The sequence below is a fragment of the Uranotaenia lowii genome, chromosome 3, assembly GCF_029784155.1.
Source record: "Uranotaenia lowii strain MFRU-FL chromosome 3, ASM2978415v1, whole genome shotgun sequence".
In the NCBI taxonomy this organism is placed as follows: domain Eukaryota; kingdom Metazoa; phylum Arthropoda; class Insecta; order Diptera; family Culicidae; genus Uranotaenia; species Uranotaenia lowii.
Window position 1 is genome coordinate 253,064,563 of NC_073693.1, and position 14,725 is coordinate 253,079,287.

At 34.8% G+C, this 14,725-nt stretch overlaps 1 protein-coding gene across 1 annotated transcript; it reads right to left on the reverse strand.

The window, feature by feature from the left end:
• Positions 1 to 4,806: 4,806 nt before the first annotated feature.
• Positions 4,807 to 14,432, reverse strand: LOC129753294 (protein Wnt-10b-like). Its single transcript, XM_055749095.1, has 5 exons — positions 14,333 to 14,432; positions 13,983 to 14,261; positions 6,110 to 6,489; positions 5,643 to 6,051; positions 4,807 to 5,578 (listed from the first exon to the last, which is right to left on the reverse strand). The coding sequence occupies exons 1-5, from the start codon at positions 14,430 to 14,432 to the stop codon at positions 5,391 to 5,393; spliced, it is 1,356 nt and encodes a 451-aa protein (XP_055605070.1). The 3' UTR covers positions 4,807 to 5,390.
• Positions 14,433 to 14,725: the final 293 nt, after the last annotated feature.

The window sequence follows — 14,725 nt, forward strand, 5'->3', positions numbered from 1 at the left end:
AAAATATTTTTGTTATGTACTTTAGGTCTCCCACGGATGCAATATACGGGTGCTTTTTAAATTATGTAAGTAAATTTTTCTAGGCTAGTTAAATAAAAGAAGTATATGATGCTTACATAATTCAACAACATAGAGAAAAACATGCTTACGCAAAGCGATGACGATGACAGTTGGATTGAGATTTTTATCTCAACACACAGCTGAGATTTTTAGAGTAGCCCACGTTTCCCCATGGCCCACGTTACCTCACTCTCCTCTATCTATTAACACAGAAAACAGACGTACAAGCTCGAACAGCCATCGTAAAAAATACCTCTAAAAAAATTTCCTTGAAATAGTGTCATCTACTACGCCATTCAATAGCCTTCATCCAGTTTTCGAAAAGGCGTTATCGTATACAATCTCACTTACAATTAAACCAATGCTTCAGTGAAATGAACGACTTCATTTGCTTACAAAGTCTATTTGAGTTTAAATTGTTATTTGGGTTTCTTTATCGAAAATCTCTCTGTTGTCAATTGACGGTAACAAAGGTTGGTGGTATTTATATTAAGGTATTTAGATTGTCCAGTTTTATCCGGGTTTTTCCGGATATTCAATACAAAATTCATTGCCAGTCCGGTCAGGCCGTATTGCCCGGATTTAATTGCTAAATGATCGGATCTTGCCCAGATTTATTCACTTTATTTGACAAATCGTACTAAAAAAAATGTGTTGTAAATTTTTTTATGTCTCCAAAACGAGATTTTTAAAGAAAGTTTTATAAAAATAATCACGAAGGGTTTTTTGGAAGCCTAAAATACGGTTTAAAATCTGCCGATGAGATGATAAATTTTTTTTTCCAATTTTGTTTTTTGAGTTTTGTTGAGAAATTTCTGGGTTGTTAGAAAATTTTCCCGGACATTGTCCGTATTTTAGGTCGACAATTTTGAAATCAATCATCCAGATTTTGCCAGGTTTTTACATAAAATTGTCCGGTCTGGATATGTCCTATGACGGTCGAGCTTAACTTGATACACCATTTCTGGGACATACATTTTGAAAAGGCTTGTTCAAATTATGAACACTTCACTTCTATAACTGATTAGCCATGTTTTGTCCGACACGAGTTATTTGTAACTGAAAAACGTTGCAAATGGCTATGTTTCTTTTGCTTCTTTTCCATCGTCCTATGCTACAGTTTTATGCTTTCCCATGGGAGCCTAATAGGCTTACAGAAAGAAAGCTGTAGCTTCACGCATCGAGCTGTTTTTGTTAGTTTATTTTTGTTGAAAAGGTAGCATAAAATCCCCGATAGTCTGATCCCGAGATTTGATGTAATTGATAGCTGCCCGATAGCTCGAGTTGGAATCGAACCGAAACAAATCAACTCTTGACCGGTTTGGGCGTATAGTCAGGGCAGACTGGAATGCTGAAGGAAGGTACGCATTCTATGTGCAGCGAAAGAGATAATCCTTGTCAATGACATTCACCGGGCCAACGAAGGAATCTGCAGCTGTTCATGGGCTCATGAAGTCATGGTCAAGGACCGTGAAATTCCTTCCTGTTCAAGTGATTGCGCTCATAGAAAGGCAATTGCATCATTATCAGCTCATCATTGTTGTGAGCAACGGTGATCTTCAAAGGTGTGCTTGAAAATTGTAAAGCCTACAAGTTTACTCATGCATTTCTTTTTTAGGCTCCTAAGGAAAAGCTTATGTTTATCTTTGTTGTATGAAAAGTTAATATCCTGTCACTTATTTCGTTCAATTCGAATCAACATCAACGAAAATGAAAATATCTCTGTTAAAATTTGATTATTTGTATAGGAGCAGTTATTTGTAACAAACTGGTGTCAAACGATACCATGAAGATCATTCATCCCTCAGCTAACATGAAATCGTAATAGAAATGATAATCCAAATTAATATTAAGACATTTTCAATAACCATCGTAAACAACTTGGTATTGAGTGACTTTCTATCATTCATTTACGACAAGCTTTGCCCAACAATAGTTGAGTCGGATAGCAGTTTAGTCCATTCGTAAATATGTCTCTAAAAAGTTGGGAATATGCTAATTCGACATTTACGATTGAGGTGAACTGATTTACGATAAGTGGGAGGTCCATCGATTGAGAATCTATCCGATCTCTCCCTTTCTTTGACTGATCACTAGATCATATCATCTGATGAGTTGGCATCGTGGTAAGATACCGGACTGCGAATTCGGAGGACTGGAGGTTAAATCTCAGCCGGGGAATTTTCTTTTATTTTACTCAAATAACTTGAAATCGTTTATTTTACATTCTTTGGGGAAATCAAATCGTTGGAATCTTGTCATTGTAGATATATCGCCTCCACTTTTGTAGCTATATGCTATTTTGGTAAGTTTAATACAATCTGTTCATTTGATATAATTTTTTGAATAATTCTGTTGCTCCTGCGATATACCTCCTCAAATGTTTGCTGGGCCCTGTTAAGAACCAGATTTTCACTCAACGGATTCTACAAAATAGGTAGATAATAAAGTTTAACCTAAATTTCGGCGTAATGTAGCTGTTATAGATGGAACGAAGTTGGCATGACCCGCTTAGAATTCGATGAAACTTTGTGGACATAAAGATCTTACCTAGTAATGCAACTTAGCACATTAAGTTTTCCCAAAAATAGAAAGAGGCCCAGACTAACATTTGAAAAGGGCCAAACTTTTCAAGCAAAAATTTATAAACATTTTTAGATCGAAAATTACAATTTCTACACGCTCATTAGAGAGTTTTGGAAAACTGATTGAAATTTTAGAAAAAAAAAAATTGATTTTTTTTGAAATCCTACACTGAGAAAAACTCAATGTCCCAAAAAATGCCATCTCAGAATTTGATGATTTTTTTCCTAATCCAGGTAAGAACAAGTCAACTATACATTGCAGTTTGTGCATATTTATGGGTAAAAGTTTTTCAAACAACAACTTTTTCATGATTTTTTTTTTAAATCATATTGGTTATTTTTTCAGTGTAGATTTCAAAGAAATAAGACCTTCGATTGGAATAATTGATAATAAAAATAAGTGGAAATTCTTCACTGAAAAAAAAAGCTTACTAAAAGTCGATTTATAAGAATGGTTTTCTCAATGATTTTTTTTTGTCTTTTTTGTTATTATTGTTATTTTTGTAATTTTTGTAATTTTTGTAATTTTTGTTATTTTTGTAATTTTTGTAATTTTTGTCATTTTTGTCATTTTTGTCATTTTTGTCATTTTTGTCATTTTTGCCATTTTTGCCATTTTTGTCATTTTTGTCATTTTTGTCATTTTTGTCATTTTTGTCATTTTTGTCATTTTTGTCATTTTTGTCATTTTTGTCATTTTTGTCATTTTTGTCATTTTTGTCATTTTTGTCATTTTTGTCATTTTTGTCATTTTTGTCATTTTTGTCATTTTTGTCATTTTTGTCATTTTTGTCATTTTTGTCATTTTTGTCATTTTTGTCATTTTTGTCATTGTTGTCATTTTTGTCATTTTTGTCATTTTTGTCATTTTTGTCATTTTTGTCATTTTTGTCATTTTTGTCATTTTTGTCATTTTTGTCATTTTTGTCATTTTTGTCATTTTTGTCATTTTTGTCATTTTTGTCATTTTTGACATTTTTGTCATTTTTGTCATTTTTGTCATTTTTGTCATTTTTGTCATTTTTGTCATTTTTGTCAATTTTGTCATTTTTGTCATTTTTGTCATTTTTGTCATTTTTGTCATTTTTGTCATTTTTGTCATTTTTGTCATTTTTGTCATTTTTGTCATTTTTGTCATTTTTGTCATTTTTGTCATTTTTGTCATTTTTGTCATTTTTGTCATTTTTGTCATTTTTGTCATTTTTGTCATTTTTGTCATTTTTGTCATTTTTGTCATTTTTGTCATTTTTGTCATTTTTGTCATTTTTGTCATTTTTGTCATTTTTGTCATTTTTGTCATTTTTGTCATTTTTGTCATTTTTGTCATTTTTGTCATTTTTGTCATTTTTGTCATTTTTGTCATTTTTGTCATTTTTGTCATTTTTGTCATTTTTGTCATTTTTGTCATTTTTGTCATTTTTGTCATTTTTGTCATTTTTGTCATTTTTGTCATTTTTGTCATTTTTGTCATTTTTGTCATTTTTGTCATTTTTGTCATTTTTGTCATTTTTGTCATTTTTGTCATTTTTGTCATTTTTGTCATTTTTGTCATTTTTGTCATTTTTGTCATTTTTGTCATTTTTGTCATTTTTGTCATTTTTGTCATTTTTGTCATTTTTGTCATTTTTGTCATTTTTGTCATTTTTGTCATTTTTGTCATTTTTGTCATTTTTGTCATTTTTGTCATTTTTGTCATTTTTGTCATTTTTGTCATTTTTGTCATTTTTGTCATTTTTGTCATTTTTGTCATTTTTGTCATTTTTGTCATTTTTGTCATTTTTGTCATTTTTGTCATTTTTGTCATTTTTGTCATTTTTGTCATTTTTGTCATTTTTGTCATTTTTGTCATTTTTGTCATTTTTGTCATTTTTGTCATTTTTGTCATTTTTGTCATTTTTGTTTGGTTTGAAGTCTTTTAAAGTACTGACTAAAGATAAAATGTGTTAAAAATTAGTTAGAATATGTGAAAAAAATCATCTAGGACGTATATGGGCTCGTATGCACTTGAGGGTTGAGAAAGTTCGATTCAAAATGCAGTGTATGTACTGGAAAAAAAAGAATAGGAAAATTCGGATTGTTTCCTGTCAGTAATTGACCACCATAATGATTCACATATCGGTACATTCATTTATAAATAATGAATCGATGTATACAGTTACAGATTTATCTAAATGGGAGTAGGTGAAGGCAGTAAAGGCGGGAAAAACAATCTGTTTATAGTTATGTTCTCTTAACATTAAAGGAAAGGTACAACCTCACTTTATTTACAGGTACTGAGAAACAAATAAATACACCTATCAAATAAACTTAAGTAGGACCCTCGTTATTGAGGTTGTAACCTAAAGTGGTATACACAAATGAAAGTGGTGCAATCATGCCATTCGTGATCGCCGTCTATGAATGTACAGAATACCTAATTATGAAAAATGTAAGGCTAGAACAAATAGATTCATAGAGTTGTTTCGGAGTCTGCGCTAATATACTTTGATTTTCTAGTAATACTGCTATGGCATGTTATAAGTTCTGATTGAAATTCAATTGTTCCAATTCAAACATTCATTACTGTCAACTGGTTTTAATGCTTCTAGCTCTTTAAAGTATCTAGCTCCATAGTTGGAACGCTTCTAGCGAAAGCGGGTTCAATGTGTTTTCTATTCTTCGAAGTTAACATCGAATTTACTGACCGATGAACATGAGGATTGGTATTGTTCAACCTAAGCTGACCGACAAAGCGCTCATTTTTGCCTAATTACAAACGCTGATCCACTCTTCGATTTCGCAATCGTCGCACTCCACGTAGCAGCACCAGTGGAATTTACAATTACATCGATCGACTCGCTTTTCGCGGATCAGATTGTAGCCTCGACCGCAGCACATTGACGCGCAACCTTCGCTGCCACTGCTGGTTCTGTTACATCGTCGTCCAACAGTTCCTAAAACGAATTAAAAATCATTTATAATTCAATTTAAAATTTACTTTATTGTGGTCCATCTTACCTGGAATATCAGACACCTGATCCCGCTCACAGAAGTTCGGCGATCTTTGGTAGTAGAACAGAGCATTTTCCATCTTCCGATTGGCTCGGCTAATCGGCATCATCTGTGGCTTCTGATTTTCCATCAGTTGTCGTTTCTGCTGCTGTTGTTGTTGCTGTTGCTTGTCCTTGATGCGTCGAGGTGGCCGCACATTCTTGGCGTGCTTCCGCTTCTTTGGTTTGTGATACACGATCATCGGAGGACCGTTGCCGAAGTTGGACTGATCAACGAGCACCGCCCTACGGTACTGTTGTTTCAGCACTTTGCCCACGACCCGGAAGTCGGGCGCCGATTTCCAGCACGTCTTCAGCTGACAACTGCCGGACATTCCGTGGCACTTGCAGCGGACCTGCATATTGTTGGAGACGGCCTGCAATGAGATACAATCTATATAAATTTAATTCTAGAAACGGTAACATAAAACTTACCCTCCTTCCAGCATGATTGTTGTGTAAGTTGATTTGCGACTGGATGTCCCCTCCCTTCTCCCGGGTGTCCAGAAATAGTTCTGAAAATTCCACCCCGAAAGCCATATTATGCGAGCAGCCTCCCCATTTCCAGCGGCTGGCCTGTTTGTTCCTCAGCTTCTTAAGATTATCATCAACGAGGATGCTATTCTCATTAATGGCATCCAGAAATCGTAGCTTTTCCTTCTCCAAACTTTCCCGCAGCGACTTGCTCATCCCTTTCCGATTAACGGCTGGATCGCAGCCACACGATATCAATCGTCCCTGAGCACAAGCCCTGGCAACACTGTGCGTGACACCTGCTGCGGCCACTGCATACGCAAATGCGCTCTCCCGGTAACCTGTAACGACAGAAGAAGAAACGTTTTTAAGATATAAGTCTCTTATATTCTTAAATTTAGCATGAAGTATCAGAACATTTAAGAAGAAGCACCGTTTGGGTGATTTACAATCTGCGTAGGATCTCAACTTCTTTTGCTTACGGTACCAACTAGGCCTGCTGATGGGCTGCTACAATATTGTCAACCTGGACCTGTCTCCCTCCAATCGCAAAATCTGAGGCGCACAAAGTTGGTTGAGCCGAATCTCAATCCGATCATGCAGCATCTTTCCAAAACATGAATGTAGGTATCATTGGACCTGGAACACAGCTCCGTCTCGTCTGTCGTCTCAGCGAGGGAGAAAACAATCAACCAATAAATTTTGTCCCGTTTGTATGGAAATTAAATTGAAAACTGTTGACTGTTCAAGTTGTGTGATTTTTGAATTATTTATAACAGTTTGCTGGCTGGCTGGCTTCGATAAGTGTACTCTCACGGAAGTCACTTGTGAAGGCGTTTTGTATTAAGTCAAAAGCTTCCGTATAACGTGGGTGTTATGAAGCAATAATTTGTTAAGGTAAGCAGATACCATACTCAAAACATGTCAATTCGAATCGCTAAAAGGCATCATTAAAATAAATTGTCGCTTAAGTATTCATCAAACATGATGAAAGTATAATGTTTAATTTTGATCGACATTTTTTTTTTTAACTCAACTTTCATAGTCAAAAGAAATGAAATGTGTTCCAACGCTAGCATTAGATTTACGATACGAGGTTTTGATATTCAACTAGTTTTGTATTATTGTAGCTACACTCAGCCGAAAAAGAAACATTAAATTCACCTCGATCTTCACGTAGCCTCACTCATACCGTGAATTTTTGCTTGGTTTACGTGAAGCACTTTCGTGCTAATAAAAATTCGCTTGATCCTTACGTTGAATTCACAAAGTTGAATGCTGTCAAAACACAGACAAATTTGATTTACGTGAAAATCCAGTGATCCACCAAATATAAAGCGATCTTGTGTATTCTATGTGAGGTTAATGTAACTCTGAATGGCTCATTCACGTAAAAACTTTATGAAAAACTGTTCTCAATTTGGCGCTGATCCGACAGTTAGTGCTTGAGGAAGAAAAAATCAAAGTGATGGATAAGCTGAGTTTTCGTAAATGCAGCAGCCTGTGGCGTAGAGGATAGCCTTCAAGTTTTCTAAGCCAGTGGGCATGAAATCGAAAATTAATAAGTATGGTGTGTTTAGTTAGTTTTTCTCAAGGTTCGTATGACAATTTATTTCAGAAAAATGGCGAACAATTGTTTTTAGAAGGTTACGAAAGTGCTGATTTCTTTGGATGCTTCGAAAGGTTTTCAGCCAGATGGAATGCCAACGTCGCTGGTATCGAAAAATGCTTTTTCACTTATTACGCCTCTGAGCGTGATTTTTTATCGACCGTTCTCGAACGGTACTTTCAGGCTGTTAGGAAAAATGGCATAAACTTTTCCGATACATAAGTATGGAAAATTCCATGTGTGGAATGTTACTGGCCAATATTATTTCTTTGATGTTTTCAAAAAATAAGTTTTCTCCTGTTGGTGTTACCCCGCGTTACTACTTTTACTTTGCTGTGATGACACCCCTGCACAAGTGATTGAAGTTGAAGTTTTTTACCGGTAGCACTGAGAGTACATACATATCTAGTATAGGATCTCCAAGTACTTACAGCCTAAGTTCCTTTGAATATATCCATCCACCCAATGTGGTCGAAAGAGAGGTGATGAGAAAGAAACGTTGCAAAGGTAGTAGTAAAGTTTTTTCTTCGTAAACATAGTTACCATGACAAAAGTATCGTCACTACTGACAATTTTTGCAACGCATTGTTCCTACTCTGTACCTTGAAAATACCCAAACTTGAGGACTTTCCCACCAACCCGAATTAAAATCTTTCCCTACAGTTTTGGCTATTGACGGCCCCAAAAACCTGTTACCGCAATAAAATGGAAACATAAAACACAGTGGGTACGGGAATCAAACCCATACCTGAAGTGACACTGAAGCAGAATGAAAATTATCTCTTAACAAAACAGTTCTTCACTTTGAACTTACCTCCCAAACGTAGATCTGCCAGAGGTGGTCAAATCAGATTTGCCAACATTAAAAATCTCCTAAAAATCAGGTCTCCGCTTGTAGGGCAAGTTTGGCATATTGAAAAGCTGTGATTTTTCACAAACTTAAGCTGTCAATATTGTAATCAAGTTTGAGGGATGGGGGTTTTGAAATTTTAGTTATTTTTAATTTCCAGTGTAGGATAAATCAAGCTCAGTGACAACGACGCGTCGCGACGATAGCTATGATTATTCTCCTTTTTATTTTTTCTCTCGGACGTGCAATAGTGTGCATTCTCTTGCATCAGCTTAGAAAAATATAACTCACTGCCATCCACCCACATATATGGGCTACAATCACACGGAAAATATGAAAATGGTAAAATTTACCGAGATAGAAAGGTAAATACTCGTGAAATCTAGAAACGTAACTTTTACTTCGTCGAGGTGAAACTTACTTCAAAACGAGGTAAAGTTCACCTTATCTGGTTGACAAAAAAGCTGGAATTCACCTAGAAAAGAGGTTAATCTAGAAAAGATAAAGCTCACCTCGTAGCAAGGTGAAGGTAAAAAGGTACAATTCATCGAGAAAAAAGGTACATTAATCCAAAAAAGGTACTTCTACCTCTACGAGGTAAAACTGTCTTTGTAGCGGGGTGAAGCTTACCTCGTAGCGAGGAGAAATTGATCTGAATTGAGCTAAACAAATCTGTACAATTCGCCCTAAAAAAGGTACCTAACTATTTTCTTAAACCGTTTATGAATAATCATCGATTTTGCCAGCTGTCGATTTTTTATTGAAGGATTTTAAAGGAAACTGTGTAAAATATTTTTTTTTGTTTTTTTTTCTTAAATCGTTAAATTTAATAAAAGTTCGAAGAATGCTTTTACAGGCAACAAAATGCTGTTAAAATTGTGTATGTTCAATAACCAGAAAATGACCTATCAGCAAACGAAAGTGTCCCATTTCTAGTTAACTAAGTTTTATACCAACACTGTTGGTGTTAAAATATTTTTCAGACAATCACCAATTTTTTTTAATAAATATTTTTATTATTCAGTTACTAGTATGGGTTACAATGCATCAAAATGCGAATCATTAATTTCAAAATTTCATCCATCCAAATATTAATTTTTATGATTTAAACTAGGAGTAGATTTTTTTTACCCCTAAATGTATAAAACACCCGTATGCTTTTTCTTTAAAACATTTTTGACAAAAAAAAAATGTAAATTTCAATTCGAACAAAGCCAAAAATTACTGCAATTGCAACTTTATTCGTTATGACATCACAATTATAACAAAAACTATAAATTTTCAAACGTTTTAAATTGGTTTTTCACTAAAAACTAAGTTTGAAGGGTGGAAAATGCATGTTTTTGTAAAATATAAAATAACTGGTGAAACCACAAATTTTTCTGACTACGTCAATCATGAAATCGTTATAGAAACGTTAATTCAAATCGACTTTTATGACATTTTTAATAACTATAGTAAACATGTTGATATTGGATGATTTTCTATCATTCATTTACGCTAATCTTTGCCCAAAAAAAAGTTGAATGGAATAGATAGTTGTTTAGTTAATTCGTAAATATATTTTGGTCAGTTTAATTGATTCTTCTCATCTTGTATATTTGATTAAATAATTCTGTTGTTCTTGCGATATACCTTTTTAAATGTTTGCTTACCTATGATTATGATTATCTGTGAACATTAAGTTTTTAGAAGCCATTGATGTTGAAAAGTGTAGTAAATGTTGGCGGTAACCAGATGAACAATATTCCTTCACAATTCACCCGAGACGGAATACTAGGAAAATAAAATAAACAACCCCTCCCACGACCTCAATATTTCCTTCAGATAGTTGCAGATAGTTGCAAGACCCGTCAGGGCCATTTCCGGTACCTTTTCGTGAAGCTGAAAGTTTTTCCAACACGATGAATTACTTGGGATGTTCTTTAAGGTATAGACTAACAAGCCTATAGTGAACAAAGAGACAAAATGTAACGATTGGAATTTTCGATTTCCCGTGAGTGTCATTCCAATCGAACAAAACTAAGCAGTCTTAAAGGCAGCCCTACAGCAGGGTTGCAAGCTTTTTATTCCAAAAGGGATCAGACTGCGCCTCTTTGTATGTAGTCTCTTTAGTATAGACCTGTGAGTTTGGAAGGCTGGTATACTTGAATAGTCATGAGTTAAAAAATTGTGACTAGTGACTCATTTTTTCCTCACTTGTCGTTCGTTTAAGTTTTTTTTTAATTGAAAGCATGCTATGAATGATTGTTTCGGTAAACAAAGATTGTTCCATTATGTCATTGATCATTGAGACCTCCAATATTTCGGTCATGACTTGATGGTTAAAATGGGCCATGAGAAAGATGGGTTTTTTTAGGTTGTTAAATGTTTTGCTGACCCTCCTGCTGAAAATCTTGGCATGGTGAAGAAAGCACTGTGAAGAGTGGTAGTAACGAGCAGCGTCGAAGGCATGTTTCAAAAATGTATGAAGTATACAAAAGATGTTTGAAGCTAGTCTTGTATTATTTTCGGTTCAACCTGATAGCCGAGAGTTCGATAAATTTTACTATTGTTTGGTTGATTCGATATGATTGTAGAAAAGTTCTAGGTTGTGAAGTATTTATATAAAAGTACAGGAACTTTATTGTCACCCTGTATATGTAGTAAAAAGAAATAACGTGGGTTAGAGCTACAAAAAAAAATTAACAACTGGTCGCAGTGGTCTATCCCGAAATAGCAAAACATTATTTCTCAACCGCTTTGAATTCTGTAAATAGCTTTGAACGTCGCTTAATAAGTTTGTAAAGTCTGCCCAAGTTACACAGAGCAAACTAACATTTGAAGTTTTTTTTATGATTTTAATATTACATTTTATATGCAGCTAGTTTTATAACAGTCTTATTATAGTCATGAAAAATGCTTAGATTCTTGATTCCATTTGTTTTCAGGTTTTTCTGGAAGTGCTTATGAAACTTTTACTGAATATACAGTTTCAGTTGTTTAGAAAAAGTTCTGAATGCTCTATTAAAACTCCAACAAAACATAAACCAAGAAGTTTGATCCAATCTTTTTTTTGCATGTTTCATAAAGGCACGCAGAGCTTGATTTTAAAACAGTAATAAAATTAGGTGACAGATCTCGATCAAGATGTAAAAATACCTACCAAAGCGGAGACAATATATGTACATACATATTTTCAACTTCTGGCTGAAGCGATAAGAGTAGGTATACGATTTGGACGATATTCGACACAATATTCATACATACTGAAATAATGATAGGGAGCACAAGTTTTTTCTCTTAACGTAACCGTTGCCAGCGACAATATTTGCTGCCTCTGTCATTGGGCAATTCTTGTAAATACACCATCTGATTTTTAGCAATCTGGTTGCACTGAAGGTCGCAGAGAGAACAACGAAGCTGTTCTCTTATTTGATCCACGCGGGAGAAAAAAAAAAGAAATCGTCTTTAAAATCTGCAAACATGGCAGACTTTTCATCATATCCGATTTAAACCATTTAATCCGACTTCGAGTGACGATTCATACGACCTTTTACTTGCGTTAGTTGGAATTACGATTCGCAATAACGTTTTTAATGACTTGATTTATCATTTTAATGCTGAGAAGATAGTGAAATTTGACTTCAACTCGTTCAGTCCTTTCATCCAATACCCATAACGTGGGGGTTTCATGTGATATTTAGTCGTTTACAGCCTTTAAGAGTTATTCAGGAGCCACCATCTTGAATTTCAAGATGGCGTCAGATAACGAAATTCAACTACTTCTAGTTTAGTCATTCTACCCACTACCCATATTGTAGGGTTTCATGGTATTTTGAGTGAGTAAGAGCATTAAAAACATAAGCGGAAGCCGCCATTTTGAATTTCAAGATAGCGTCAGACAACGAAATTCGACTTCAACTCATGGTATCATTCCACCAGACATTCTAAGCCAGTCGCTTATTTATTTCATTAAAAAAGTCTGTTCTCATTTACTGTACTAATGATCAAAAACTCAGAAATAAGAAACGCATCATAAGCAAGTAATTGGTTGGCTTGCGAGAGAAACGTTAAATGTAAGCTATTTATATGGGTCTCATAAAACCGTTATGAATTTGTTTTGTCATTTTTCTGATCATTATAAAGTCATTCAGTTGACTAACGCCATGCTGGTTGCAAAATCGAAGGGCACAAAATGACTCCATGTTGATGGATTCACAAAGCTAAATATTTGAAAATATTGTTTTAGCCTATTTTCTATCAATTTAATTAGATTTGCGATGTCATAATATCATTTTATCAATTTTATTTATTCAAAAATATTTTTTGTTTAATATTTTTAATTCTATTTTTTTACATAAAAACAACATTATATTAAAATTTCCTTATTTTAAAAATTAGATGATGCGCATTTATTTTGAAATACTATTTCATACACATTTAACCTAAAATCTTGACTGACTCATAATATGGTTAAAACATTGCTTTTTTGTTATTAATTTAAACAATTCATATCTCAATAATACAACCATCATTCATCAACCATCATGGTTGCTAAAAAATATAAAAAAAAACTCAAAGAACTCACAGAATCGATAAAACAAAAATTGCTAACATGTTTTATAATAGGTTTATAAACGCTTTAAGTGTTCGAAATTTTGCAGCATATTTATTAAGCCAAAGATTTAATAATAAGTCATGATGACGTTTCTAGAACAGGGACAGATTTTAGATTAATAAGAGTTCTGTTGATGTATAGAATGCGCTATGGCTTTTTATGAATATTGCTATAGCTCTAACGAAGTTGTGCTGACCATAATCAAGCTAAAGTTGTTACTTGGGCAGCATACCAAAAACAAACTCGCGCCAGCCTAACCGCTAAAAAACTTCGTTCGCTTTTCGATTAGTTATATTTCGACAAAAAAAAAAACAAAAGAATAACACTCGTTCACACAAAACCGGAAAAACGAACAATATTTTCCGATAACATCTGGTCGGAAGGCGGATTAATGATACAATTGTTTCTAGCTAATAAATTGAGACTCGTTCTTGAAATCATAATGAATCAGAACAAACACGCATCAAATCCTAATAAATTGTTAGTTGTGGGGTTTGTTGGAGCAATTAATTCTATTGAAGTTACATGATGGAATTCAAGAGAAAGTGGAATGGATTCTCTCAGCAGCTATTGTATTTGCGAACGAATTTAGCAGTTCCATAACTTGTGGACCATAAGCCATTCGATTGGAAAAAAAAATTAACATTGTTTAACAAAAATGTCCTTAATCGCGCAATGTCACCCCTGAATACCCTTGACAGTAGCAGAACACACGGACTGGGAGTTGATCCGATCAAATAAAAATCAGATATATTACAGTGTAACTGCCTCGAACCGACACGGACAAACCAAAACCCAACCCGAGCAACTGGATTGTCGCTTCTAAGGCCCATCTTGTTAAAGGGCTGACTGGCTTGAAGCACGACCTTCTGGAAACCTGTCAGTTCCCGGGGACATTCAATACCGACGGAAATTCTTATTCCTTTTTGATTCTCCTGCTTGGATGCACCCTTCCAATGTTCCCTCGATCCATCGGTTCCATCTTTCGCCAATCGAATGTCAGATTTTTGCTGTTCTTGGAACTCTCGGGCTTTCCCGCGGTTATTTATGTGCACTTATTCCGTATTCAAAGACGTGTACACAAAGTGACATTTATTTACAATCACCCGGAGGATGTAAGTTTGCAATCTGTGGCAGCTGCCTTCACCCGGGACAATTGACGTTGCGGCACCCAAGATTTACGGAATGGGCCTACCGGTTGCGATTGCGTTTCACGGTGCTCCATTTTGTGCCACCGATTTAAGAGCGTGGAAAAGCAGAATGCAGATTTCGTCAAATTTCGTAAGTAGCTCACAGATAATTTCCCAGCCTTCGGCAGCCATCATAAATCAGTCAATTCGTTTAATATCTGCAATTGCCGATCTGGAATGACTCACGATGACAACCGATATCATTAAATTGTATCCGCGGGAGACAATTTAATTCAATTTTTCCTGAGGTTTCTCGCGGAACCATTATCGGTGTTAATATCTCTTCATTCCAACTGGAAACATTTTTACCCCTGTTGCAACGGCCAAT

Excerpts from the sequence above, each read along its gene's own strand:
- LOC129753294 (XM_055749095.1), bottom strand. The coding sequence starts at position 14,432 with ATGGAGCACCGTGAAACGCAATCGCAACCGGTAGGCCCATTCCGTAAA. Across the intron at positions 14,262-14,332 it reads GAAGGCAGCTGCCACAGATT|TGCACATAAATAACCGCGGG; the intron begins GCAAACTTACAT and ends ATACGGAATAAG. Across the intron at positions 6,052-6,109 it reads ACAATCATGCTGGAAGGAGG|GCCGTCTCCAACAATATGCA; the intron begins GTAAGTTTTATG and ends ATCTCATTGCAG.